Consider the following 25,354-nt stretch of genomic DNA (forward strand, 5'->3'; position numbering starts at 1 on the left):
CGCAACTTCGCCACAACTGTCGCTAGTCCACGTGTGTATGTGGACTAGCGACAGCAACCAATAGGGAATGCACAGAGCTTCCGGCGGGGGGGAGGGACGTCGGCGACAGCTTCCGTCGCATCAGTAATCCCTCTTCCGGCGTGTGCATGCGGAGGGACTCGGAGACAAAGTGTCGCCGATGTGTCGTGCACACGCTCCCGTGTGCTAGCGACGAGGGACAAAAGAAGCCCGTGAGTATGGGCCATAAGTGTACGCTGACAACCACATGGGGTGCATGCATGGGCACAGGCTGGAGCCCAGAACCAGCGGCAGGCACCGAGAGGTAAAGTATAGTGCACCAGCAACCGGGGGGAACACATTTGACATTTGGGGGGGCAGCGCTGGGGTTTTTGTTGCGTTTGTCCGTCGTCCCGATACCGCTCGCTGTTACCAATTGACCGCAACGGCCCAACATCTTCCAGCATGTCTGATCGATACATGCAACCAATTTCGGCCCGAATTTGGTCACATCCTCGATCGAGCATGCTTTTGGCGGCACCTATTTTTATCCTATCCTATACAATAAAACCTAACTGTCCCTGCGCCAGGTCGGCTGATGGAGAAAACCGGACAGGGGGTGGAGTTAGGGGTGGAGTTAGGGGCGGAGTCAGAAGCACACTTTTATGTAGAGTGGGGCTAAGCAATGGGCTTTTTAAAAAAAAAAATTTATAGTATTTATATCGCACTGACATCTTCTGCAGCACATTACAGAGTACATAGCCATGTCACTAACTGTCCTCACCAGTAGTACTGGTCCAGTGCACATAAGAGACAGTTTTTCACCAGTAACTGCACATAAGAGACAGCTTTTCACCAGTAAATGCACATTATAAGAGACACCTTTTCGCCAGTAAATGCACATAATAAGAGACAGCTTTTCCCCAGTAAATGCACAAGAGACAGCTTTTCACCAGTAAATGCACATAATAAGACACAGCTTTTCACCAGTAAATGCACATAATAAGAGACAGCTTTTCACCAGTAAATGCACAAAAGAGACAGCTTTTCACCACTAAATGCACATAATGACAAACAGCCAGTGTTCCCAGTATATGTAGCCAGGGATATATGTGCCCAGTATATGTAGCCAGGGGGTATATATGTCCCAGTATATGTAGGCAGGGGTGTAAATGTCCCAGTATACGTAGGCAGGGGTATATATGTCCCAGTATAGGTAGCCAGGGGGTATATGTGCCCAGAATAGGTAGCCAGGGGGTATATGTGCCCAGAATAGGTAGCCAGGGGCTATATGTGCCCAGAATAGGTAGCCAGGGGCTATATGTGCCCAGAATAGGTAGCCAGGGGCTATATGTGCCCGGAATAGGTAGCCAGGGGCTATATGTGCCCGGAATAGGTAGCCAGCGGCTATATGTGCCCAGAATAGGTAGCCAGGTGCCCCCCGCCCCCCCCCCCCCCCCCCCCGCAGGAGGAGAACAGTGCAGCAGAGAGAGAGCTGGGAGCAGCGGTGGAGAAGGGGGGCAATCTCCCCCCCCTTCCCTCACCTTAGGGTGCTCTCTCTCCCCCGCTGTCTCCTCCAATATGATGTGCAGGCTGGCGGGTGGCTGCGGGCGGAACTTACCTCTGTGTCGCAGGCGCCGGAAGTTCGAATCTCAGCGGCTGCGGGACCCGAACTTCCGGCGCTGGAGCGACACATAGGTAAGTTCTGCCTGCAGCCACTCGCCAGCCTGCACATCATCCTGGAGGAGACAGCGGGGGAGAGAGAGCACCCTAAGGTGAGGGAAGGGGGGGGGAGATTGCCCCCCTTCTCCACCACTGCTCCCAGCTCTCTCTCTGCTGCGCTGTTCTCCTCCTGCGCTGCGAGGGGGGGGGGGGGGGCTCTAAACCGGACAACTTAATTGTCCGGTTTAGCATGCCTTTTTGCACAAAAACCGGACTGTCCGGTGTAAAACCGGACACCTGGCAACCCTATCCACTTTCCCTGTCTGTCCGTCCGTGGCTTTTTTGTACTGCACATGTGCACAGTACAGACAGCCTTCGGGACGGGAGGTCAGGCCAGGGAGCAGCGCGGGCTGGTGCGTGCGTGGCGGATGGTTGGGTGCACGTGCACGGCGGGTGCGCATGTGCACTAACATGGTGTGGCGGTGGAGGCAGTATCACTACCTAGAGCCCGTTTTTAAGCGGGCTTAGGTAGACTAGTTCGACAATAATTATCAAATCGGATGATCGATCGCTCGCCAAGTTGATAGATGTAACGCCACCTTTAGTTTTGAATTCCTAGTATTCCAGTGAGCATTTAATCAGTAGTTCATCACACAACAGCGAAGAAGTAGTGAAAGTGAGTTTGCTGCAGCCAGATTCAGTCTAGACAGCTCCTCTGACATCACAGATCTGTACATCACTGACATTTTTCAGATGATACAGATCAAAGGGCAAACGTTGTAACTGACTGAGCACTTGTAAAGCATAGGTTTACACATGGTGAATGAAAGGTTTGTGTACATTTTTCCCCTAGATCCTTCATATGATGAGGGCTTTCCTTTTAAAATTCCTAATTCCCCCTCCTGTTGTGAGAGGGTGGGCGGGGTTTGAGGGAATATGTTAATTTCCTGGGAGGAAGTGAGTCTATGGTTTTGGAATTTGACTGGGAGAAGCTGGGAAGCTTGTTTAGGTGGCAAAAAAGGGCTTTCTATTTAGAGGCATTGACGCTTCCAAAATGCCCCATTTTACAGTAGTTCCTGTAGACAACAACCAGAGGGGCTATGACAACGTGGAGGGTCTGAACTGTGTGGATTATCGAGATACAGGACAGCACTCCCAGGATGTGTACGACACTGTTAGCTCAGATGGTAAGTTCCCACTGACATCTCACCAAGTTCTGATCTGTTAGACATTTAGAATCTAGGGAATAATGTAAAGTCATTTTGAAAGTTTTTATATTCTTTTTTTTTTTTTTTGTATTTTAGCTGAGATGCTGTGTGTGGTATCCTCTGTCTGTCTCCATGTTGCTGTCAAAGAATGTGAGCAGCTATATATATCTCCTGTTCCTGATACTTTTATTATGTGCAGTGTTCTGGCTCTGCTGTGCAGCTGTAAGCCAAATACTCCAAGGCTCTGTTCACAGTGATCAGTTGCTTTCCATCTGACAGCAACACAATGTTAGATACAGCGGTGCCGCAGATTACCTGTACAGTGAAGCATTCAGTTCAGTGAAAAGTATGCTTCACTTCCACTGTTACCGCGTGCGTTTGGTGGCAAGGCACTGCATGCAGTGTGTTAACGTGCCACTTGCCATTATATCGCAATGTCTGCGCTGCACTTTGAACGTCGCTATGGGTGGAGCATTGCAGTGCGGTGAGCTGTGTTACCGAGTGGCACTTATGCAGCAATGCTCCACTGTGAATGGGGCATTAGGTTAAAAAGTCTGAAGAGCTGCGCCTAAACAATTAAAGTGTAACTCCACTAACGGCTTATTTTCAGTTTTTAATAAATCATTTGAAAATGAGTTGTGAACAGTTAGAAGCTCTATTCTATTTCATTATGCTGGGTACACACTACGGTTTCTTTTTCCCGTCGATTTTCCGTCTGATCGCTTTCCGATTCGATTCTCTTATATTTTCTTATTTATTTCCATTCACGTCTATGTGAAATCGATTAGAAAAATGATCGAAAATAAGATCGGACATGTCGAAATTATCTAGAACCATCTAACACAAAATTGTATGGTGTGTACCAGTGGCGTAGCTAAGGAGTTGTGGGCCCCGATGCAAGTTTTACAATGGGGCCCCCCAAGGCGTACATTTGAATACGGCGCTGGTAGACTTGGGCGCAGGATCCAGCTGTTAAATGGCTGGTCCTGCTTCTGCACAAGTCCGGGGCGTTTTAATTACTATTCCCCCTCCAGGCCGACATGGATAGTGGGGGAATGAAATAATTCGGCTTCCAGCGATTGCTGGAGGCCGAATTATTGTGTTTTTTAAACAACTTCGGCTCCGTCTTCTGACGGAGCCGACCTTCCTCACTGAGCGCCGCTATAGACTGATTCCTATTACAGTCTATGGCGGCGCTGGCTGCGCCCAAAGCTAGCAGCGCTGAAAAGCACTGCTCCGCCCCCAAGCACTCTATACATAGCAATTAATACGGTGCACCAAAACCTGCCAATGGCAACTACTGTGTCAGAGGTGCAAGAAGGGGATGGGGAACAGTTTGTTAATTATTACCACTATTCAAAGCATCTATAGAAGTGATTATTATGAGCACAGGACCAATAGAGAGCTAATACTGTAGTTGAGGAAGGGCCCTTCGGGGCCCCTCTGGCCCAAGGGCCCCGATGCGGTCGCTACCTCTGCAACCCCTATTGCTACGCACCTGGTGTGTACCTAGCATTACGGTTTCTTCACTGGAGAGTTTTCCAGTCATTAACAATAGAACTTATGGAACGATCGACCTTCCAGTTGATCAGATTGGATAGTGCTCTCGTGGCTGCAGTAGAGCAGCGCTTGAGCATGGAGGAGTGTAGCCCTGACCGTGGGAGGCTCCCTGGCAGTGGCAGACGCAGGTAATTATTTGATTTTTCACCCTTAAAGGTTCTATACATACCTCCCTGGGGCCAGGCGCACTCCACCGTTGCGCTCCTGTCCCTGGGAGTGATCTACGCCTGCAAAGTAGTATTGCGCAAGCGCAGAATGCTCCCGGCTGCGGGAGTGAGATGGGGGAGCATGCCGGGCTGCACATGCATGACAAAGCGTGACTCTGCCGGGCTTTCGAGCTTAATTGCAGGGGACCGGAGGAGCCACCCAGAAAGATGGCGAGGGACAAGCTGCCTATGGCTCCCTGCACACTGCAAATCCGTTTTCTGATTCCGATTTGCAAATCCGATTTGTCCTGGATGGAATCAACAGAAAAAAGGAATCGATTCCCATTAATTCGCCAATACCTTTATCACTAATTATCACAATGAATTGATCTATATCTTTTTTTCCGCCACCAATTAGGCTTTCTTTGGATGGTACATTTTGCTAAGAATAATTTTTTCTAAAAGCATTTCACAGGAATATTAAGAAAAAAGTGGAAAAAATTCATCATTTCTCAGATTTCAGCTATTATAGTTTTAAAATAATACATGCTACCATAATTAAAACCTATGTATTTTATTTGCCCATTTGTCCCAGTTATTACACCATTTAAATTATGTCCCTATCACAATGTATGGCGCCAATATTTTATTTGGAAATAAAGGTGCATTTTTTTCAGTTTTGCGTCCATCATGATTTACAAGCTTATAATTATGGCCCAAATGGACCCAAATTTAAAAAAACTACATTGGACCATTAAAAACTATGTGCTAAATTATAATAAGTAGCAGCATTTTTTTTCGCTGCATGCTGAAAATTATATATTTTTTTTTTAATGTGGGAGGCAGTAACCCCTCCCCTCCTTTGAAATTGCCGGGAAAAAAACAGCAGACTGTGGTGGAGTGGGAGGTGTCCGGTAAAGGAGGATATGGGAGGAGGAGACCTTGCCTTGCCGGAGATAGCCAAGTCTCGCGGTGTCTTGACCACTGTTGGTGAGGTCATCCGGTGGAGCCACCTGTCAAAAAGTTTGTGCAGAGGAGTGTAGCGCCAGAAGGAATACTCGCTTGCTGGGGACGCCAGAGACTCGTGCTGTGAGCCGCAGGAGGGAGCCATGAGCCGACAGGAGGGAGCCATGAGCCGCAGCAGGGAGCCGCCAGGAGCCATGAGCCGACAGGAGGAAGCCGTGAGCCGCAGCAGGGAGCTGCCATGAGCCGACAGAAGGGAGGAGCTGGGAGCCGCCAGGTGCCGTGAGTCATGCTCGGAGGAGAGGACACAGAGCCTGCCGCATCGGATGCAGAAGGAGAGGGCTGATGTCGCTTGTGTGAGATTTCAAATGGACAACACCCATGTGTGGGAGGGCAGCTGATGGCAAAACGCACCCATGATTTTGAACCTCCTACTGAGCTCAAAAGTTATGGCTGCCTCCTGTTTAACACTAGTTATGAACAGAAAAATGAAAAAGGCATACACTGAAATGCTCATGTGCATAAATGAGTTTTTATTTATCTTTGTATGTGTCAGGGTGGTACAACTAAATATTTTGAATTAAAAAATATTTTGGTTTGGGTCCGCTTTAACCACTTCAGCCTACAGTGTTGTTCACCTTGTACCTAGGTATGTATTTGGCTGGTGTTGGCTCCACCCACTTTTTCTAACCCTAACACACAATTACTAAATGACCACGGTTGTGAGTTTGGGCATCAATAAGTTGTATATTCCCATAGGAATTAAACAAATCAGATTGGCTGTTTGTGACTCACCCACCCTCATCCAGCATTTGAACCCCAGTCACCCAATGACCAATTGTAGCAGGTTTGAGGCATCTGCTATTAACAGTGTAAAAAATGGCAGCAATTTAAATATTCCCCTTGAAAATCAACAGGTGAATTTTTGATTGGCTATTATAGGCTCCACCCACTTCCCTGAATATTGATCTCAGTCACCCAGTGGCCATCTGGGCAGAGTTTGAGAACCCTGCCATTAACAGTGTAAGAAGGTCTGCAGTTTATATTTTCCCAGTGAAATTTGTTTTTGGCTCTGCCCACTTTTTGTAACCTTGACACACAGTCACTCAATGACCAAGTTTGTGAGCTTTGCGGTTCTTGGCATCAATAATAATTTGTATTTTTTTCCCAGTAAAAAAACAAAACAAATCTGATTGGCTGTTTGTGGCTCGGCCCAATTTTCTGAATTTGAACCCCAGTGACCCAATAACCAACTGTACCAAGATTGAGGCTTGTGCCATTAACAGTGCAAGAATGGCAGCAAATTAAATATTCCCCTTAAAGAGAACCTTAACTGAATGGGGGTAAAGAGTTTCACTTATCTGGGGCTATTACCAGCCCCCTGCAGCAGTCCTGTGCCCTCGGAGCTGCTCTGGAATCCTCCGGTCCCCCGCTGTCACTTAGTTTCGTTTTTGACGACTCACCAGTCGGCCGGCCGCCATGCGTATTGACGCATTCCCTACAGCAATTAGCGCTGTTGTGGACAAAAATATGCGTTGCCGCATTCCGCATTGATAGATATGTCTCAACGCGTATTTTTGTACGCGTTGCGGTCCGCAACAGTGCTAGTTGCAGTAGGGAATGCGTCCAATAATACGCATGGCGGCTGGCCGTCAAAAACGAAACTAAGTGACAGCGGGGGACTGGAGGATTCCAGAGCGGCTCCGAGGGCACAGGATTGCTGCAGGGGGCTGGTGATAGCCCCAGGTAAGTGAAAATCAATACCCCCCGTTCAGTTAAAGTTTCCTTTAAAAATCAACAGGCGAATTTTGATTGGCTTTTTTAGGCTCCAACTACTTTTCTGAATATGAATCCCAGTCACCCAGTGACCAACTGTGCTAAGTTTGAGAACCCTGCCATTAACAGTGAAGAAAGGCTGCAGTTTACGTTTTCCCAGGGAAATCTGTTTTTGATTCCACTCAGTTTTTGTAACCTTAACACACACTCAATGACCAAGTTTGTAAACTTTCGGGTTCCTGGCATCAAAATTGTGTGAATGGAAGCAGTTTATCCAGCAAATAAATCTGATTGGCCGTTTGTGGCTCCGCCCCTTTAGTGAATTTGAACCTCAGTCACTTATTGATTTGGTTGTTGTATGCTCCAGCCACTTTTCTGAATATTAATCCCAGGCAGTCACCCAGAGACCAGCTGTGTCAAGTTTGAGAACCCTGCCATTAACAGTGTAAGAATGGCTGCAGTTTATTTTCCCATGTAAAAAGTTAGTTGTTTTTGGCTCCGCCCACTGTTTGTAACCTTGACATTCAGTCACTCAATAACCACGTTTATGAGCTTTGGGGTCCTTGGCATTAATAAGTTGCATTTTTTTTTTTTTCCATTGAAATTAAACCTGATTGGCTGTTTGTGGCCCACCCCTTTATAGAATGTAAACCCTAGATAGAACGAAGTGGTTAAAAATGTTCGTAAGATACCCTTTTCACATGCATAATAAGTTCAGACTCTTAGGTAACTATTTATGTTTTGTGGTTTAATTGTAATTTTTTTTTTCTTTCATTAAAAAATTTATTTGGGTAATTTTTGGTATGGAGGTAAACAGTTAATTAAAATGTAATAATGTGTGTTTATTTCATTGACAAATGTATGTAGATGTAGTTTTACTATTTCGCCACAAGATGGCCACAGTCAAAAACATTTTTTAGTTCTGGAAGCTAACGCCCTCGCTTCCAGGTAGCATAAGGAGGACGAGAAACTTTTTTTTTTTTTTTTTTTTTAACTTATCAGAAAGATGGCGGTTTCTGATAAGAAGCCGTCTGTCTTTCTACCGGGGACTTAGATCAATGAATGGGAACAATGTCCCCATTCATTGATCTCCAGGCTAACTGGGAACAGGTGCGTGCGCAGCAGCGCTACAGCAGCCGGCTGGACGTGACAATCACATCCAGGCGGCATAAATAGTTAAAGAGGAACTTCTGTGAAAATAACGTAAGGAACAAAAGTGCTTAATTTTTACAATAATTATGTATAAATGATTTAGTCAGCTTTTGCCCATTGTAAAATCTTTCCTCTCCCTGATTTACATTCTGACATTTATCACATGGTGACATTTTTACTGCTGGCGGGTGATGCCAGTGGAAGTAGCTGCTGCTTGCTTGTATGGCAGTTGGAAAGAGCTGTTATTTCCCACAATGCAACAAGTCTCCCACAGTGTGATGTCTGAACCATGGTCCTGATGTCACACTGTGGGAGGGGTTTTAAAGAGTAACTGTCAGGCTGCAGAAGCTAATTTAAACCTCTATTCTCCTGTGTTAAACAGTTTAAAAGGAAGCCAAAAAGGCATTAGTGAAGATAAAAATCTCTCTTACCTTTGATGTGTGCTTATCAGCAAAGCTGTTATTCTTAAGAAGACGCAAGCCGCATACCATACTGCAAAGCATTCTGGGGCTCTCCCCTCGGCTGCTAATGAGACGTTACAGCAGCTTGTAATCAGTCCAGCGCGTAGCACTGATAAATCTCCGGGCAGAGTACAATGCAGGAGTCAGCTATTGTTCCTAGCCACATGGCTAATTAATATTCACTGCACACTGTGTTATTCAGTACGAGCTTTTCTGTGATCAGGAAGCAGGCAGGACATGACGACACAATTGGCTTCATAGAAGACAGAAAAACATGGAACCTGCCATGAGCTGTCAGGAGCATCAATCTCTGCATATACTATATAAAAATTCTGTGAAGTACAAACGTGGACAGTGAAATGCATATGTAATGTAAGTACAGCCAATCTTTAGCTACTGATATGTGTTTATTTTCTCTGAGACCTTATACCTAACAGCTCCTCTTTAAAGGGAACCTAAACTGAGAGGGATGTGGATGTAATACCAGTTGCTGGCGGTCCTGCTGATCGCTGTCTGCAGTAGTGGCTGAATCACACACCTGAAACAAGCATGCAGCTAATCCAGTCTGACTTCAGTCAGAGCACCTGATCTGCATGCTTGTTGAGGGGCTGTGGCTAAAAGTATTAGAGACACAGGATCAGCAGGAAAGTCGGGAAACTTGTATTATTTTAAAAGGAAAAATCCATGTCCTCCTCAGTTTAGGTTCCCTTTTTAACACTATTATTTATTGTATTTATAAAGCGCCAATATTACGCAGCGCTGATATCAGTATACAGAGCCCCCTGATGAGCCGTTTGAGAAAATGAAAAGATTTCTCATGGGAAAGGGGGGTATCAGCTACTGATTGGGATGAAGTTCAATTCTTGGTCATGGTTTCTCTTTATGAAATGTAGTAATGTATATTATTGTCTTCCTCCTGCCGACGCTTCCCGTCGGTACTGCAGCTGCACCATAATAATGGGTTGTACACTAGAATCTCTTTATAGTAAACTCCAAGGGACTGGAAAAACGTAGTTTACTTTATTAGAAATTGTAATACTCAAGCTCATAAAGTATACTAGAGTACTGGATCTTAATTCAGTTTAATAATTGAGTCATTTTTTTCAGTTCAATGCTTCAGCAAGCGAGCACAGACAGTGTCTAAGCTAGATATAAAAATGCACAGTGTTTAACATTTGCATGCGATAATCATGCAACAGTTAACCACCCTGGCGTCCTATTAAGATCGCCATGGTGGCTGCGCAGCAGTATTTTTTTAAATTGTTTAATTTATTTTTTTTTAAATCCTGTAGCTAGCCTAGCGCTAGCTACATGATTCCCTGCCGAATTCCTCCCACCCTTCCGATCGCCGGCGATCAAACCCATTAGGAAATCCCGTTCTGAACGGGATTTCCTTTAGGGCTTCCCCATCGCCATGGCGACGAACAGAATGACGTCATCGACGTCAGAGGGAGTCCCAATCCACCCCGTAGCGCAGCCTGGAGGTGATTGGATATATATAAAAAAAATTGTGAAAATCGTCCACCGCGGCGGTCATTAACGAGCTGCGCTCATCCATACCGCGAATGCAGGTACAGTACTTACAGTGTGCTTCCCTGTCCACATTTCTGTGTAGCCTGGATGATACTTCAGCATTGCAACCATGCACATGAAAGTCACAGATGACAGGCAATACCCTCAGTAATCGGGCAGCAGCTTACACAGGAAGCATAAGTCTCACTGGCTGGTGCAGGCCCAGAGTAGTGTGCAGATAGCGAGCATGGTACATGTGGCTGCCAACCCACCCACTGACAAACGCTCATGGGTCTCCTACTGACGTATGACACATGCGCCGCCCACTTTCCACTATAGCTGGATACAGAATACTGAAGGGGCCAAAAAAACAAGTTAGACGTTCTATTATGTCCAGGTTTACTATACCAGGCGTTAATCACATATACTCATAATTGGGTTTGATCGGGACCTAGACACATAAGGTGCGAACACACGCACTGCTAAATGTAACGATTCGCTCAGCGGATCGTTCAGAAACAGCCTTATCAGTCTGTCGACAGCGCTTACACACGCGCATACTGTCGGCTAAAGACCGCCCAGTGGGAGGGTCCGGCGGACCCGTCGTTGCATTTAGTAGTGCGTGTGTACGCACCTATAGTTTACTATACCTGAATGTTTGCTATGTCAGAGTTTACTATAAAGAGATTATACTGTATTTTTAACTTCTCTTATCTGAAAGTTATCCAGGTGATTACATTTTTTTTTTTTTGTCTTTCTCTTTATCTTATCCGTTCTCTAAAGGGGAAGGTAAATAAAAGTTAGATAAGGTAGGGAAAGTTTTATTGCTGCTTGGAAGACTCAATAGTTTATTAACAATTAAGGGCCCTTTTCCACTAGCAATCGCTAGCGTTCACGCTGAACGCTAGCGATTGCTGAATCGCAATTACCGGCGATTCCCCGACGTTCGCGGCCGCGATTTTGCTATGCTATGCACTGCATAGCAAAATCGCGGCAATAATCGCTCCGCCGCGCGATCGCGATCCGGTCAAAAACGAATCGCGGTAGTGGAAATGACCTACCGCGATTCCTATGTTAAAAGCAAACTGTAGCGATTTGACAAATCACTAGCGGTTTGCGGTTTTGCGATTAAGCAATCGCAAACGCTGTAGTGGAAAAGGGCCCTGACTGATGCCACATTTGTTTGAAATGAAAAGTATAGGGTAGCCTGGAGCCGTCTGATGCCTTGTACACATGCACTGTCTAGCAACGCATCTGTTGCTATGGGGGGAGGGGGGCAAGGGAGAACGATTGACATGCGACAGAGTGGATTCCTGTTGGCTAGGGAGCAAGGAGAAGGATGAAATTGGGTGTCGGGGATCACTAAAGATCCATCTTTAGCAGATGTTGTGCGGCTGCAGCACACACACTGGTCTGACTCCTGGTTCTAGGCCATGGTGGTCATTGTCTGTCAGGGCCGAGTTCAGACCAGCATGTGTACGTAGCTCAGAGCACCGCACAACCGCATTGTTCTTAGCACCTCTCCGTCTGCAGGAATTAGCTCTGTCGCATACATTTTTTTTCTCTCTCCCCTCCACCCACCTTAGCAACAGACGCGTCGCTAGCCAGGAAGCCGGTGACGACACCATGCTGGTGTGAATTTGCGTTGTACGCAAAAACTGTTTTTAATGACATTTTTGTAATACATAAGTTACTTTTCAGGAGCTCTTGCAAACTTTACAATGGAAAAAAATTGTTCAGTATTTTTACCAGCATCCAGTGCATACTTTATTTTGTGCATATAATTCTAGTTTCTTGCTCCTCAGACTAAACAAACATTAAACTGCTTGGTAAGGTGTCTGGCTATCACTAAGTGGCACCTGAAGTAATCACTAGGTGCAGCAATCTGCTTTGCAATCGGCTCTCAAAATAAGGCTTTTTTTTTTTTCAGACGGATGCTTGCCAAGCAGTTAAGTCTCCCATTTGCCGCCCACCAGTGCAATTCGGATGCAATTTAAATGCAGCCAAATTGTAACAGTTGTAACACCACTTGTGTCAAGTGTGTGTTGTCAGGCGGTTGTGTTACTGGGCGGCAGAGGACCGCGACATGTCAAATATGGCAGAATAGAACTTCAGAGGGCAGGGGAGAGTTAAAAATACATGACCTATTTACCTTTTTTCTAAAGGTGCCCATACACTCGTCAGATTGGCAGCAGATAGATAAGAAATGCATCTGATGGTCTATCTGATGCGTTTTTAGAACATTTTTTACCAGGATAGAATTCCAACAGATTTCAGTTTGAAATCTATTGAAATTCGATCTGATGGCATTCTTTTGCCATCAGATTTCCATTAAGGCCAATGCAAACTGATAAGCAATCTCTTCAGATCGACCTAAATTTTCCACCCTGCAAGTTCGATGGAAATCCATCGAAATCGATCGAAATCGGCCATCGATCGGTCGATTGGCCAACCGATTTGCAATCGATCGATCGATCGGGATCGATCGGTCGGCCAGAAAATCGGCTGAGTGTATGGGCTGCTTAACTCTGGGACAGAGACAATAAAACATTCAATATAAACAAACAAGGAAGGATCTGCAAGCCAGACAATGGATGATGAAAAAACTGGTATTTTTTATTATAAGGTCCCCTTTAAGGCATGGACAGACAGACCTACACCATGCCTTGACAAAGGGGAACTTATTGGCCCCGAAACAATCGTTGGTGTAATGATCAGATAATTGAACGTGTGTGTGATGGGACAATAAAGGTTTCGCTGTTTCTGAATAAGCCTGTGTGCGGATCCATACTTCGATTTTGTGGCTTACAATTGCTGAGGATCCTGCACCAGCACCCGCTGGATTAAGGTGTGTGTGTGTGTGTGTGTGTGTGTGTGTGTGTGTGTGTGTGGTTCTTCTTCTATGTATTGAGCCTGACACTGCATCTGCGTGGCCATGGCCGCTCGCGTCCTTGCTCACATGACCGGGAGCATCCTGCGCAGACGCAGTAGAGATTTTCTTGTACTGCACCTGCGCAGGATGCTCCCAGCAACGGGAATGTGAACAAGGACGGGCGCAACCAGGGCCATGCGGGCGCGGTGGCCGGTGACAGGCTCAGTCGCCAAAAGTGAAACTGAGCCACGGCGGAGGATCATAGAGTACCGGCGTGGGCACAGGGCGACTGCAGGGTGCTGGTAGAAGCCTCGGGTAAGTAAAACTGCCTTTTTTTTTTTTTTTTTTTTTGTTGTTGTTTATACCGCTTACCGTAAGTATCCCTTTAAGAGTAGTTACTGAACTTTTTAGTTTTGGTAGTATAATCCCCTCTGTAAAGCGTCTTTTACATGGAAAGATGAATTGCACTCTTGCTGCATGGTTTAGTCAGTGATTTGCTTGGGAGTGGGTGCCATACAGTCACTATGTACCGGTAATTATCGACGTGTAACACACTGCATGGTTACTGCACAGCTGGAAACCGCCACATGTAGTGTGCAGCTGTACATCCAGAGAACAGGCACCATCTCGCCACCCATGCAAGCAGATCCACAGGAACGCTTGGCAAACAGTGGACACACTATGGTAAGCCTTTTTCACACAGCAGTTGACACCTGTGCAATGAACTGGCTTGCAGTTCCCATCAGCCTAGTGTTGTCTTGTTTCATTGAGGATCAGAGCTGTGACATTTGTCTCTGGTAATCCTACCCATCTGACTGGCAGTGCCTGCACACACTAATATTGTTTATATAATCATCATATTACACAATGCTATGTATCAGCTGATCTCATAAAGCACTACACTCTTCCCCACTGACAGGATACAGACTCTCTGCTATGCAATGTCCTGATCACAGAAGAACATTATGCACTCCAGGAAGGGGGTTTAATGACAGTTGTAGTTTGAAATGACACACCCTGGAATTGTTAGAGAATATGAACAGAAGTTTGGGCTCAAACACCTACTTGCCTAAGGAGAAGCATCTGGATCCTAATGAGGCTCCCCTCTCTTTCCTCTGGTCCTCCGTTGACGCTGGTGAACCCTCCAAAGATAACCAATAAAGGCTTGTGAGTAAACTGATCAGGGCTGTGCTCCTCTTCTTACATAAGCCCGGCCGTGCCTGTTCAGTAGCTCTGAGTGCAATACAGCTGCGCTCCAGCTTGAAGAGGAGTGCGGCCCTGATCAGATTACCGACAAGGCCTGGTCTGTCATTTTTGGAGGGTCCACACATGGCGACAGGGGAAGGGAAGACAGTGGATCCTAATGAGGCTTCCCTCTTCTTAAAGGACAATAGGAATGATCACAGATATGCAAATTGTTCCGAGTTGATGCATATTTGTATGCAAATATATGCAGCTTGACCATGGGCCAATCAATTTAAACCTGAGTCCATATTTCACGTATAGCATTGTCTTTATTATGTACCCCACGTTTGTTTTTCTTGCTTTGTACAGCGCCACCGAATATGTTGGCGCTTTGTAATAATAATAATCCGAACATTTATATAGCGCTTTTCTCCTGTTGGACTCAAAGCGCTCAAGAGCTGCAGCCACTGGGATGCGCTCAGGAGGCCACCCTGCAGTGTTAGGGAGTCTTGCCTTGAACTCCTTCCTGAATAGGTACTGACCCTAACCAGGATTCGAACCCTGGTCTCCCATGTCAAAGGCAGTGCCCTTAACCAGTACTCTATTCAGCCACACGATCCCAAAAAGTAGGCTGTCTGGCCAGCCCCCCTGGTCTTATAGTGCCCTGGCCAGGACACTCCACCTTTCCTTCACACCTGGCGACCCAATTGTTCTTGGACAGTCCAGCTCAGAGCCCACCCGGTCACGCCCCTTCTCGCCCTAGCTTCGCCCAGCTCTCAGGTTACTTGACCAGGGTAGGGCCCTATTTGAGCCGACCTTATTAATTACCGTAACAGAAGCTATGACTCCCAATTGGAGTTATAACCCTAAAGTTAATGTTATGCTGCAGACACTTTAGTACAAACTGCCTGATGAGACTCACAACTGGGGGTGATGATGAGGTCAGATTATTTACCGCTGCAACTACCGCCATGTTGTCTGTGCGAAATCAGACTGATTTTAACACTTATGAAAAAAAAAATGTCAATTAGCTGTGATGTTTTTCCTGTTTTTGGTCATGCTCTCACTCACAGGAAAGGGATAGGAAGGACAGGAAATCTATACTCTGTTATGCAGGCACAATTTTAAATTATAAAAATTGATGAAAATGGCAAATGCAGAACCACGTATGGTATGTGAAAAATCAGTATCTGTTCTTTTCTTTTGTGTGTGTGTTTTTTTTATTGCTAGGACAAATGTGAACCCTGCCTCAATTTGTACCCCACAGATGTTATGTGCTCACAGGCTTCTCCTTGGCAGGGTGCGGGGGGGGGGGGTGCTGGCCACTGCCCATGCTTAGCACTAGAAAGCGCCTGGCTGGTGAATGGGAGCAGCTGACAGGTGGTGAATTCACTACCTTCAGCTGCCTGTGGAAAATAGGCCTCGGTGGTTGATAATTTTGCTCAGAGGTATCTAACATTCAGTGCAGTGACACAGAGGCGGGACAAGGTCCTCCAGCACCCAAGGCTGAGACACCAAAGTGCGCCCCTCCATCCCTGCCACCCCAGCCGTCACACACTGGTTGCTATTAGACTAAGAGGTGCCACAAGGCCCACAACCTCCCCAACACCTTAATATCTAGTTATCTGGCTTGCAGTCACTGCTATGTATCCCCTTTTCTTATTTCTTTCTGCTTCAAACACAATTAGGAATGACAGCTGAATGAATTGTGCGCCCCCTCCTATTCTGCGCCCTGAGGCTGGAGCCTCTCCAGCCTATGCCTCGGCCCGGCCCTGCAGTGACATTACCTGGTAGAGGAACACTTTTTTTTTGTTTTTGTTTATTTCTTTGTTCCAACTGTTAGTCCTTGTACACGTGCTCAATGGTTCTCAGCCAGTTAGGGAACCAATGTTTGTCCTGTTTGATGAAATTATCGAATCGGAAGGTCGATCGACCCCATAATATAAAGTGATGTTTGGGCACCTTAGAGTGGAATTAAACCCAGCATTTATTTGCTCTAAAAAAATTATTTACAGCATATTATATACTACCACGATTTTTTTTTTTTTTTTTTTTGTACTAGAACAGCACTCAATTAGTTAAACAGAGCTTGAAAGTTCAGTGCAGAGAAATCTGGATGCATCCGAAGTGAAGATGTTATCTTGTGCTTGCTCAATTGTATCAAGTGAGTAATGTGATACATTCTCTGACTGTGCAGAACCTCCTGGACACAGACGGGAACTCAAAGCATTTCTGCCTTCAATACAAGATGAATAAAACCAGTTGTGAATAAAATGCAAGGGCAGCTCTCAAAGCAAAAACTGTACTTTTGGGAACTTGTAATTTCTAAATGAATAATACTTATGCACAAATGCAAATATAACTGTATGGGATATAAAATGTAGGAAAACATGTTTTCATTGAATATTATGTCAGGGTTTTATACCGCTTTAAAGAGAGTCTGACGTCTCGTAAAAATCAGGTTTTTATTTTAAAAAATGTTTAACATGACTGCCCTACCTAAACCGCTACATCACCGCCGCTGTAATCTTGCTAAATCCCCCCCCCCCCCCCAAACTCCCCAGGGGGCAATCCGGGCAGCGCTTCCATGAGAGGAAGAGCTTTCAGCTGCAGCTCTACCTCTCGGCGCGTCTATCAGCCCGGATCGCTGCCTCTCCCCCGCCCCTCTCAGTCTTCCTTCACTGAGAGGGGCGGGGGAGAGGCAGAGATCCGCCGCTGATAGACGCGAATGGAGGCAGAGCTGCGGCTCCTAGCTCTGCCTCCTCTAGCAGCAAAATCCACCACCATGAAAGTTGTGGATTTTGCGGGGGAGAGGGGAGTTAGAGGGGATTTAGTTAGATTTCAGCTGCGGGGATGCGGCGGTTTAGGTAGGGCTAAGATGATAAACACATTTTTTAAATAAAAACATGATTTTTGCGAGACTTCATTGTCTCTTTAACTCTCAGTGATAATTAGAGTTAGAAATATCTGTGGCTGATTTAAACAAAAACATTTGTAAGTGCAGGGAACAGGTAACAAGTTCAATCACTCAAGATTCGTTGGTATGGGAGTTAAATAAGGGCTGGTTCACACTGCAAGTGCTTTTGTAAGCACTGGTGATTTTAATCAGTTCACCCCTAAAGGCTCATACAGACATCAGACTATAGTCTTTTGAAAATGAAAGATCACAGACCAATTTTACCCCCTTCCATGTAGTATGAGAGCCATACCTACACAGTCTATTCTATGGAGCTGAACTCCACATCAGACAGAAATCTTTGCAAGATGCTGCACACAAAGATGCTGTAGACATTCAAAAGATCAGTATCTGCAAAAGATCTGTTCCTGCCAAAGATCCTTTCCTGCAAAATGCATTCATAGTCTATGAGATGTGCAGATCATCATACACACTTTGTTTAACTGATGTTCATCTGCAGATCAGATCCACCAGGATGGATTTTAAGATCTGCAGATGATTGTCTGATCTGCAGATGAATGTCAGTTAAACAAGGTGTGTATGAGGATCTGCAGATCTCATAGACTATGAATGCATTTTGCAGGAACGGATCTTTGGCAGGAACAGATCTTTTGCAGATACTGATCTTTTGTGTCTGTACAGCATCTGTGTGTGCAGCATCTTGCAAAGATTTTTTTCTGATGGGGAGTTCAACTCCATAGAAAAGACTGTGAAGGTATGGCTCTCATACTACATGGAAGGGGGTAAAATTGGTATGTGATCTTTCATTTTCAAAAGACTATGTTCTGATGTGTGTATGTGGCCTAATGCTTCATACACACTTGAGATAAAAGTCTTTGGAAAAGGCAAGATCACAGACCAATTTTACCCCATTCCATGTAGTATGAGAGCCATACTCTACACAGTCTATTCTATGGAGCTGCACTCCCCATCAGATAAAATCTTTGCAAGATGCTGCACACAAAGATGCTGTACAGACACAAAAGATCATTATCTGCAAAAGATCTGTTCCTGCAAAATATAAATTCCTGCAAAATGCATTCATAGTCTATGAGATCTGCAGATCATCATACACACCTTGTTTAACAGACTTCATCTGCATATCTGGCAATCATCTGCAGATCTGAAAATCCATCCTGGTGGATCTGATCTGCAGATGATCTGCAGATAATTGTCTGTTAAACCAAGTGTGTATGAGGATCTGCAGATATCATAGACTATGCATGCATTTTGCAGGAATGGATCTTTTGCAGGAACAGATCTTTTTTGCAGATAATGATCTCTTGAATGTGTACAGCATCTTTGTGTGCAGCATCTTGCAAACATTTTATCTGATGGGTAGTGCAGCTCCATAGAATAGACTGTGTAGAGTATGGCTCTCATACTACATGGAAGGGGGTAAAATTGGTCTGTGATCTTGCCTTTTCCAAAGACTTTTATCTCAAGTGTGTATGAAGCATAAGGGCTCGTTTCCACTGTTGCGACGCGATTTCGGCCGCATTCCGACGCTTGTAAAAACGCATGCGGATGCGTTTCCGCATGCGTTTTTACCCGCGATTTCGCGTGCGATTTCGCATGGCAGGGTGCCATGCGAAATTAACCATGACACTGCCAGGGCAAAATAACATTGAAAAGGTGCGAAATCGCCCACGAATTCGCGGGTAAAAACGCATGTAAAAACGCATGCGTTTTTACTATTAAATACATTAGCGGCGATTCGCCCGCATTCCTGAGGCACGCGAATCTGCACGACCCTGTCGTGCAGATTTTCCCCGCACAGAAAAACGCCGCCGCCGCCGCACACGTGGAAACAACCCCATACAGTAACATTAAGTATGCGAATCCGCATGCAGTGCCCGCATGCGGATTCGCTACAGTGGAAACGAGCCCTCAGGGTTTTTACCCTAACGGACCAGAGCAATTTTCACCTATTAGTGCTTCTCCCTTTTATTCCCTAATAACTTTATTACTACTTATCACAAAGAAAGTGATCTATACCTCGCTTTTTTTCACCACCAATTAGGCTTTCTGTAGGTAGTACATTTTGCTAAGAATTATTTTATTCTAAATGCGTTTTAATGGTAAAAATAAGAAACTAATGGAAAAAAATTCATTTCTCAGTTTTCGTCCATTATAGTTTTAAAATTAAACGTTCTCCTGTGGATATAAAGGACACATTTTATTTGACCAGTTGTCCCAATTATTAAACCGTTTAAATTATGTCCCTATCACAATGTATGGCGACAATATATTGTTTGGAAATATAGGTGTTATTTTTCTGTTATAAAAAATCTAGTTTTAAGCAATCAAAACTTGACGTGTGTGTGTGTGTGTGTGTGTGTGTGTGTATGTATGTGTATATGTAAATGTGTGTGTATGTATGTATGTATGTATGTATGTGTATATGTAAGTGTGTGTGTGTGTGTGTGTATATGTATATGTATATGTATATGTATAACTCTCTCATCAGCCCTAGAGAAAGCTGCTCCACCAATATTTCGCCGCCACTGACCCCCTAACCCCCAGCCCTGGCGCACTACCCATACTCGCAACCTCCAGAGGAAAACACGTGCCACTGAACGGAAATGGAGAAAAACTAGACTTAACCAGGATTTCCTACAGTACAAGACCAACCTGCTGCAGTTCCACGCTGCCCTTGCTCATGCGAAGCAGGAATACTTTACCAAGCTTATCGGAGCACAAGCTTCCAATCCCCGGCGTCTTTTTGCCACTTTCAACTCCCTGCTTAAACCCACCCCCCGTTTCCTCCCTCTCTGCCACAGATTTAGCCACCCACTTCACCAACAAAATTGTCTCCATCTGCCAAGAAATATCCAATCTCCAATCTTCACCTCCCACCCCCTCCCAACCAGCTCCTCCTCCACCGTATTCTCCCCTCACATCCTTCACTCCTACTACCACCGAGGAAGTCAACCACCTACTGCAGACTTCCCATACCACTACTTCGCCCCTTGACCCCATCCCTTCTGATTTACTCCAGCCTCACTTCACGGAATTGGCCCCAGTCCTCACTACCCTGTTCAACCTCTCCCTATCCACAGGCACCTTCCCCTCAGACTTCAAGCAGGCCACTGTACTACCCCTGCTCAAGAAACCCTCCCTCGACCCCTCGCTACCCTCTAACTACCGTCCTATCTCCCTCCTCCCCTTTGCCTCAAAACTCCTGGAGCGTCTGGTTCACAAACGCCTGACTCAGTACCTCAATGCCAACTCACTCCTAGACCCACTGCAATCTGGATTCCGGCCTGCCCACTCAACCGAAACTGCTCTCACCAAAGTGGTCAATGACCTTGCCTTAGCTAAAGCTGAAGGTAAATACTCCATTCTCCTCCTCCTTGACCTTTCAGCAGCTTTTGACACAGTAGATCATCCCCTACTCCTCCAGTCCCTCCAGTCCTTGGGCATTCACGATCTCGCCCTGTCCTGGCTTTCATCCTACCCCTCCAACCGCTCCTTCACGACCGCCTTCAATGAGTCCTCGTCCACCCCCAACCACCTCTCGGTGGGAGTCCCCCAAGGTTCGGTCCTTGGCCCCCTACTGTTCACGCTATACACATCCTCCATTGGCAAGGTTATCTCCTCCATGGGTTTTAACTATCATCTGTATGCAGATGACACCCAGATCTACCTCCACACCCCTGACATAACCACCACTACCATGGACAAGGTCTCCTCCTGCCTATCAGCCATCTCCTCCTGGATGTCCGCTAGGTTCCTGAAACTAAATCTAGACAAAACGGAATTTATGATCTTCCCACCCCGGCCATCCACGAACCTCCCAGATGTGCATGTCACTGTTAACCACACTACCATTCGCCCTACCTCTCAAGCCCGTTGTCTGGGTGTCACCCTGGACTCCGCACTCTCCTTCACTTCCCACATCCAAAACCTCACAAATTCCTGCAACTTCCACCTTCGTAACATCTGTAAGATTCGCCCTTTCCTGACCTCTGCCACCACCAAACTCCTCATCCATGCCCTCATAATTTCCCGCCTTGACTACTGCAATGCCCTGCTGTCTGGTCTCCCTATGACCCGAACAGCCCCACTGCAGTCCATCATGAATGCGGCAGCCAGAATTATCCACTCTTCCCATCGCTCCACCACGGCAGATCCCCTCCTAGAATCCCTCCACTGGCTTCCTATCCAGTCCAGAATCAAATTCAAGATACTGTGTCTGACCTACAAATCTGTCCACAAAACTTGTCCAACCTACATTTCCGATCTTACTCAGAGGTACACACCTAGCCGCTCACTCCGCTCTTCCAATGAACTTCGCCTAACCGCCCCCCGCATCACCCAGTCCCATGCACGCCTCCAGGACTTCTCAAGAGCTGCTCCAACACTATGGAACTCCCTACCTCCACCCATTAGGGCAGCCCCCTCCTTCAACATCTTCAAGAAAGCCCTCAAAACTCACCTTTTCACTCTGGCCTACTACCCCTCGCAAGTGCTCTAAACCTACAGCTGAACTCTGGTCCCCTACCGTTCGTGTCCTTACCTCTCCCTCTAGATTGTAAGCCTTTGGGCAGGGTCCTCCTCCTTTTGTGTCCTACCTGATCATGCACCTCCATTACTGTGAACCCATGCTATGCATCTGAGTGAACCTAACTTGCCTAATCTACAATGCTCAATCCAATGACTAAGCATTACCTGGCACTCATACTGTGCCGTGTGATCTGTTTTTCTATTATTCCTGTATTGTCATATTGCTGTATGTCACTCCTAAATATTGTCTGTAACCTAAATTAATGTTTAGCGCTGCGTAATAGGTTGGCGCTTTATAAATACAATACACACACACACACACACACACACACACACACACACACACACACACACACACACACACACACACACACACACACGTTTTAAAATGTTTATTTTTTACTGATATTTAAACAAAAGTTGGGTATAATTTCTAAAAATGGCAGATTTCTCGGACTTTCAAAGAGGTCAAATTGTTGGTGCTCGTATGGCAGGCGCTACTGTAACAGAAACTGCCAGAATGATTGGCATTTCAAGAGGTACTGTCTCAAAAGTAATGGCTGCCATTGAAAGAAAAGGAAAAATGCCCTCAGCAAAGCACAGTTGTGGCCGAAAGTCGAAGTTGTCTGAGAGAGACCGTCGGACTCTAAATCGAATTATTAGAAAAGCTTGCAAGACCGCGGCTCCCAAAATCACTGCAGAGCTGAACACCTACAGAACCCAGTTTCCACAAAAAATGTTCGTCGAGAGCTGCACAAATCTGGATTCTACAGAAGAACTGCAATTAGAAAAACTCTGCTCTCAAAGACAAATGTTTCAAAGTGTTTAGAGTGGTGTAGAAACCACCAGAACTGGTGATCAGTTCTGATGATTTGGGGTGCTATTTCTTGAAAATCCACTGGGCCAATGATTTCCCTTCATGGAAGAATTAACAGCCGAGACTATCTAGTAATTTTGGGCAACTAAGTTCATCCTATGGTTCAAGAACGGTTTCCGGAGGGGAATGCCATCTTTCAAGATAATGCCCCAATCCATACAGCTAAAATTGTTAAAGAATGGCACAAGGAACATTCAAATGAAGTTGAGCATCTCATCTGGCCACCACAATCCCCAGACCTCAACACTGTTGAGCATTTATGGTTGTTATTAGAGATTAAGAAGTCGATTTCCTCCGCCATCGTCTCTAAAAGAACTGGAGGGTGTTTTTATATGAATAAAGGGCTAAAATTCCTTTGGAAACAATGCACAATGTGTATGAATCAATACTTCGGAGAATTGAGGCTGTAATTGCCGCAAAAGGAGGACCTACACCATATTAAAATATATTTTGTTGATTTTCAAGGTGTTTCCATTATTTTGTCCAACCTCTGTACATTGTTACCTGCGACAGTCAAAACTCAACTTTAGACTAAAGATGCGTACACACGCACTACTGTAATGAACGACGGGTCTGTCAGATCCTCCCGCTGGGCCGGCATTCTGCCGACAGTAGTGCGTGTGCAGTCTGTCAGGCAGACTGATAAGGCGGTTTCTGAGCGATCCGCTGAGCGGATCGTTCAGAAACAGCCTTATCAGACATTACGCACACACTACTGTCGGCCCGAACGTCTGCCCAGCGGGATGGTCTGTCGGACTTGTCCATTACAGTAGTGCGTTTGTACGCACCTTATGGCGTTCTGGGATAGGCCTATTAAAGATTAGGTAATGTGTGAAATGAAGTCCGCTCAAACAACCACCCAGCAGGGCCAGATTACACAATGGTTCTTAATCATAGCTGCTCTGATTAAGAACCATTGTGTTTGAAACATGTTAGCAGACATGTTGTGCTATGTTTTACTGCTTCAATAAAGATTAATTGCTGGATCATCTGGCGGAACATCACTTTCTTATTAAAGATTAGGACTAGACATTTACAGTTATGTCCCAGTTATCGGCTTACTTTGACTGCTTTTGCAAGTGGGAAAAAAACAGAAAACTATTGTTTTATCTGAGTGTAGTGTGGAATGTGTCTCTGTAGGTGTGAGGAGAGGAAGCTGCATAATGTACATAAAAGGGAATCTCCGCTGGGGGACATGCGTGGACAGGTTCATGCAGATGGGAGATGTTACCAGAAGCACAAGCTTGGACTTGTGGTTCTACACAAACCATAGTGACATCACAGGAGCTTTTAGTGGAGGTCTGGAAAACCTGGGATCTTCCAGAAAAAGGGGAAAAAAGCACAGGAGAGACCAGGCGCCCCTGACGGCGTAACATGTTATGCAATTGCTAGAAAGGAGACCTATAAACGTGGTAATCACAAACCTGGATTACGTAACGGCAACCACAGTATCTAAGCTTTGGGTGTGACGTATCCGATCACACTTGTGGATGTATATGTCTTGAAACAGTTCGATTGTTCTCCAGAACAAGTGTATTTAGGATCACCAAAAGGGAAGCCCTTTAGCGTCCTGGATGGATAACCAATTTAGGAGGGTGTCGTAGCGTAACTTGGGAGGGAGGCACCATCCTTTGTTTACCCATCTGCACGCACAGATCTGGAGCAGCACTGTAGTGGATCGAGTTGGTCAGGTCTAGTGTTGGGCGAACACCTAGATGTTCGCGAACGTTCGCCGAACATCGCCGCGATGTTCGGGTGTTCGACCCGAACTCCGAACATAATGGAAGTCAATGGGGACCCGAACTTTCGTGCTTTGTAAAGCTTCCTTACATGCTACATACCCCAAATTTGCAGGGTATGTGCACCTTGGGAGTGGGTACAAGAGGAAAAAAAAAATTAGCAAAAAGAGCTTATAGTTTTTGAGAAAATCGATTTTAAAATTTCAAAGGGAAAACTGTCTTTTAAATGCGGGAAATGTCTGTTTTCTTTGCACAGGTAACATGCTTTTTGTCGGCATGCAGTCATAAATGTAATACATATAAGAGATTCCAGGAAAAGGGACCGGTAACGCTAACCCAGCAGCAGCACACGTGATGGAACAGGAGGAGGGTGGCGCAGGAGGAGAAGGCCACGCTTTGAGACACAACAACCCAGGCCTTGCATGAGGACAAGAAGCGTGCGGATAGCAATTTGCGTTTTGTCGCCATGCAGTCATAAATTTAATACAGATGAGAGGTTCAATAAACAGGGACCGGAAACGCTAACCCATCACAGATGTTCATTGTTCATGTTACTTGGTTGGGGTCCGGGAGTGTTGCGTAGTCGTTTCCAATCCAGGATTGATTCATTTTAATTTGAGTCAGACGGTCTGCATTTTCTGTGGAGAGGCGGATACGCCGATCTGTGCTGATGCCTCCGGCAGCACTAAAACAGCGTTCCGACATAACGCTGGCTGCCGGGCAAGCCAGCACCTCTATTGCGTACATTGCCAGTCTGTGCCAGGTGTCTAGCTTCGATA

General features: G+C 45.7%; 1 protein-coding gene across 1 annotated transcript in view; it reads left to right on the forward strand.

Annotated features, from left to right (window-relative positions):
* The first annotated feature begins 2,614 nt into the window (after window positions 1-2,614).
* Window positions 2,615-25,354, forward strand: part of SLC12A4 (solute carrier family 12 member 4) — a 135,468-nt gene continuing 112,728 nt past the window's right edge. The window contains exon 1 of the mRNA XM_068261427.1: window positions 2,615-2,846. Within this exon, the coding sequence (XP_068117528.1) occupies window positions 2,714-2,846 (133 nt within the window). The 5' untranslated portion in view covers window positions 2,615-2,713. The remainder of the gene's footprint in view (window positions 2,847-25,354) is intronic.

The sequence above is a fragment of the Hyperolius riggenbachi genome, chromosome 11 (assembly GCF_040937935.1).
Source record: "Hyperolius riggenbachi isolate aHypRig1 chromosome 11, aHypRig1.pri, whole genome shotgun sequence".
Taxonomy (NCBI): Eukaryota; Metazoa; Chordata; class Amphibia; order Anura; family Hyperoliidae; genus Hyperolius; species Hyperolius riggenbachi.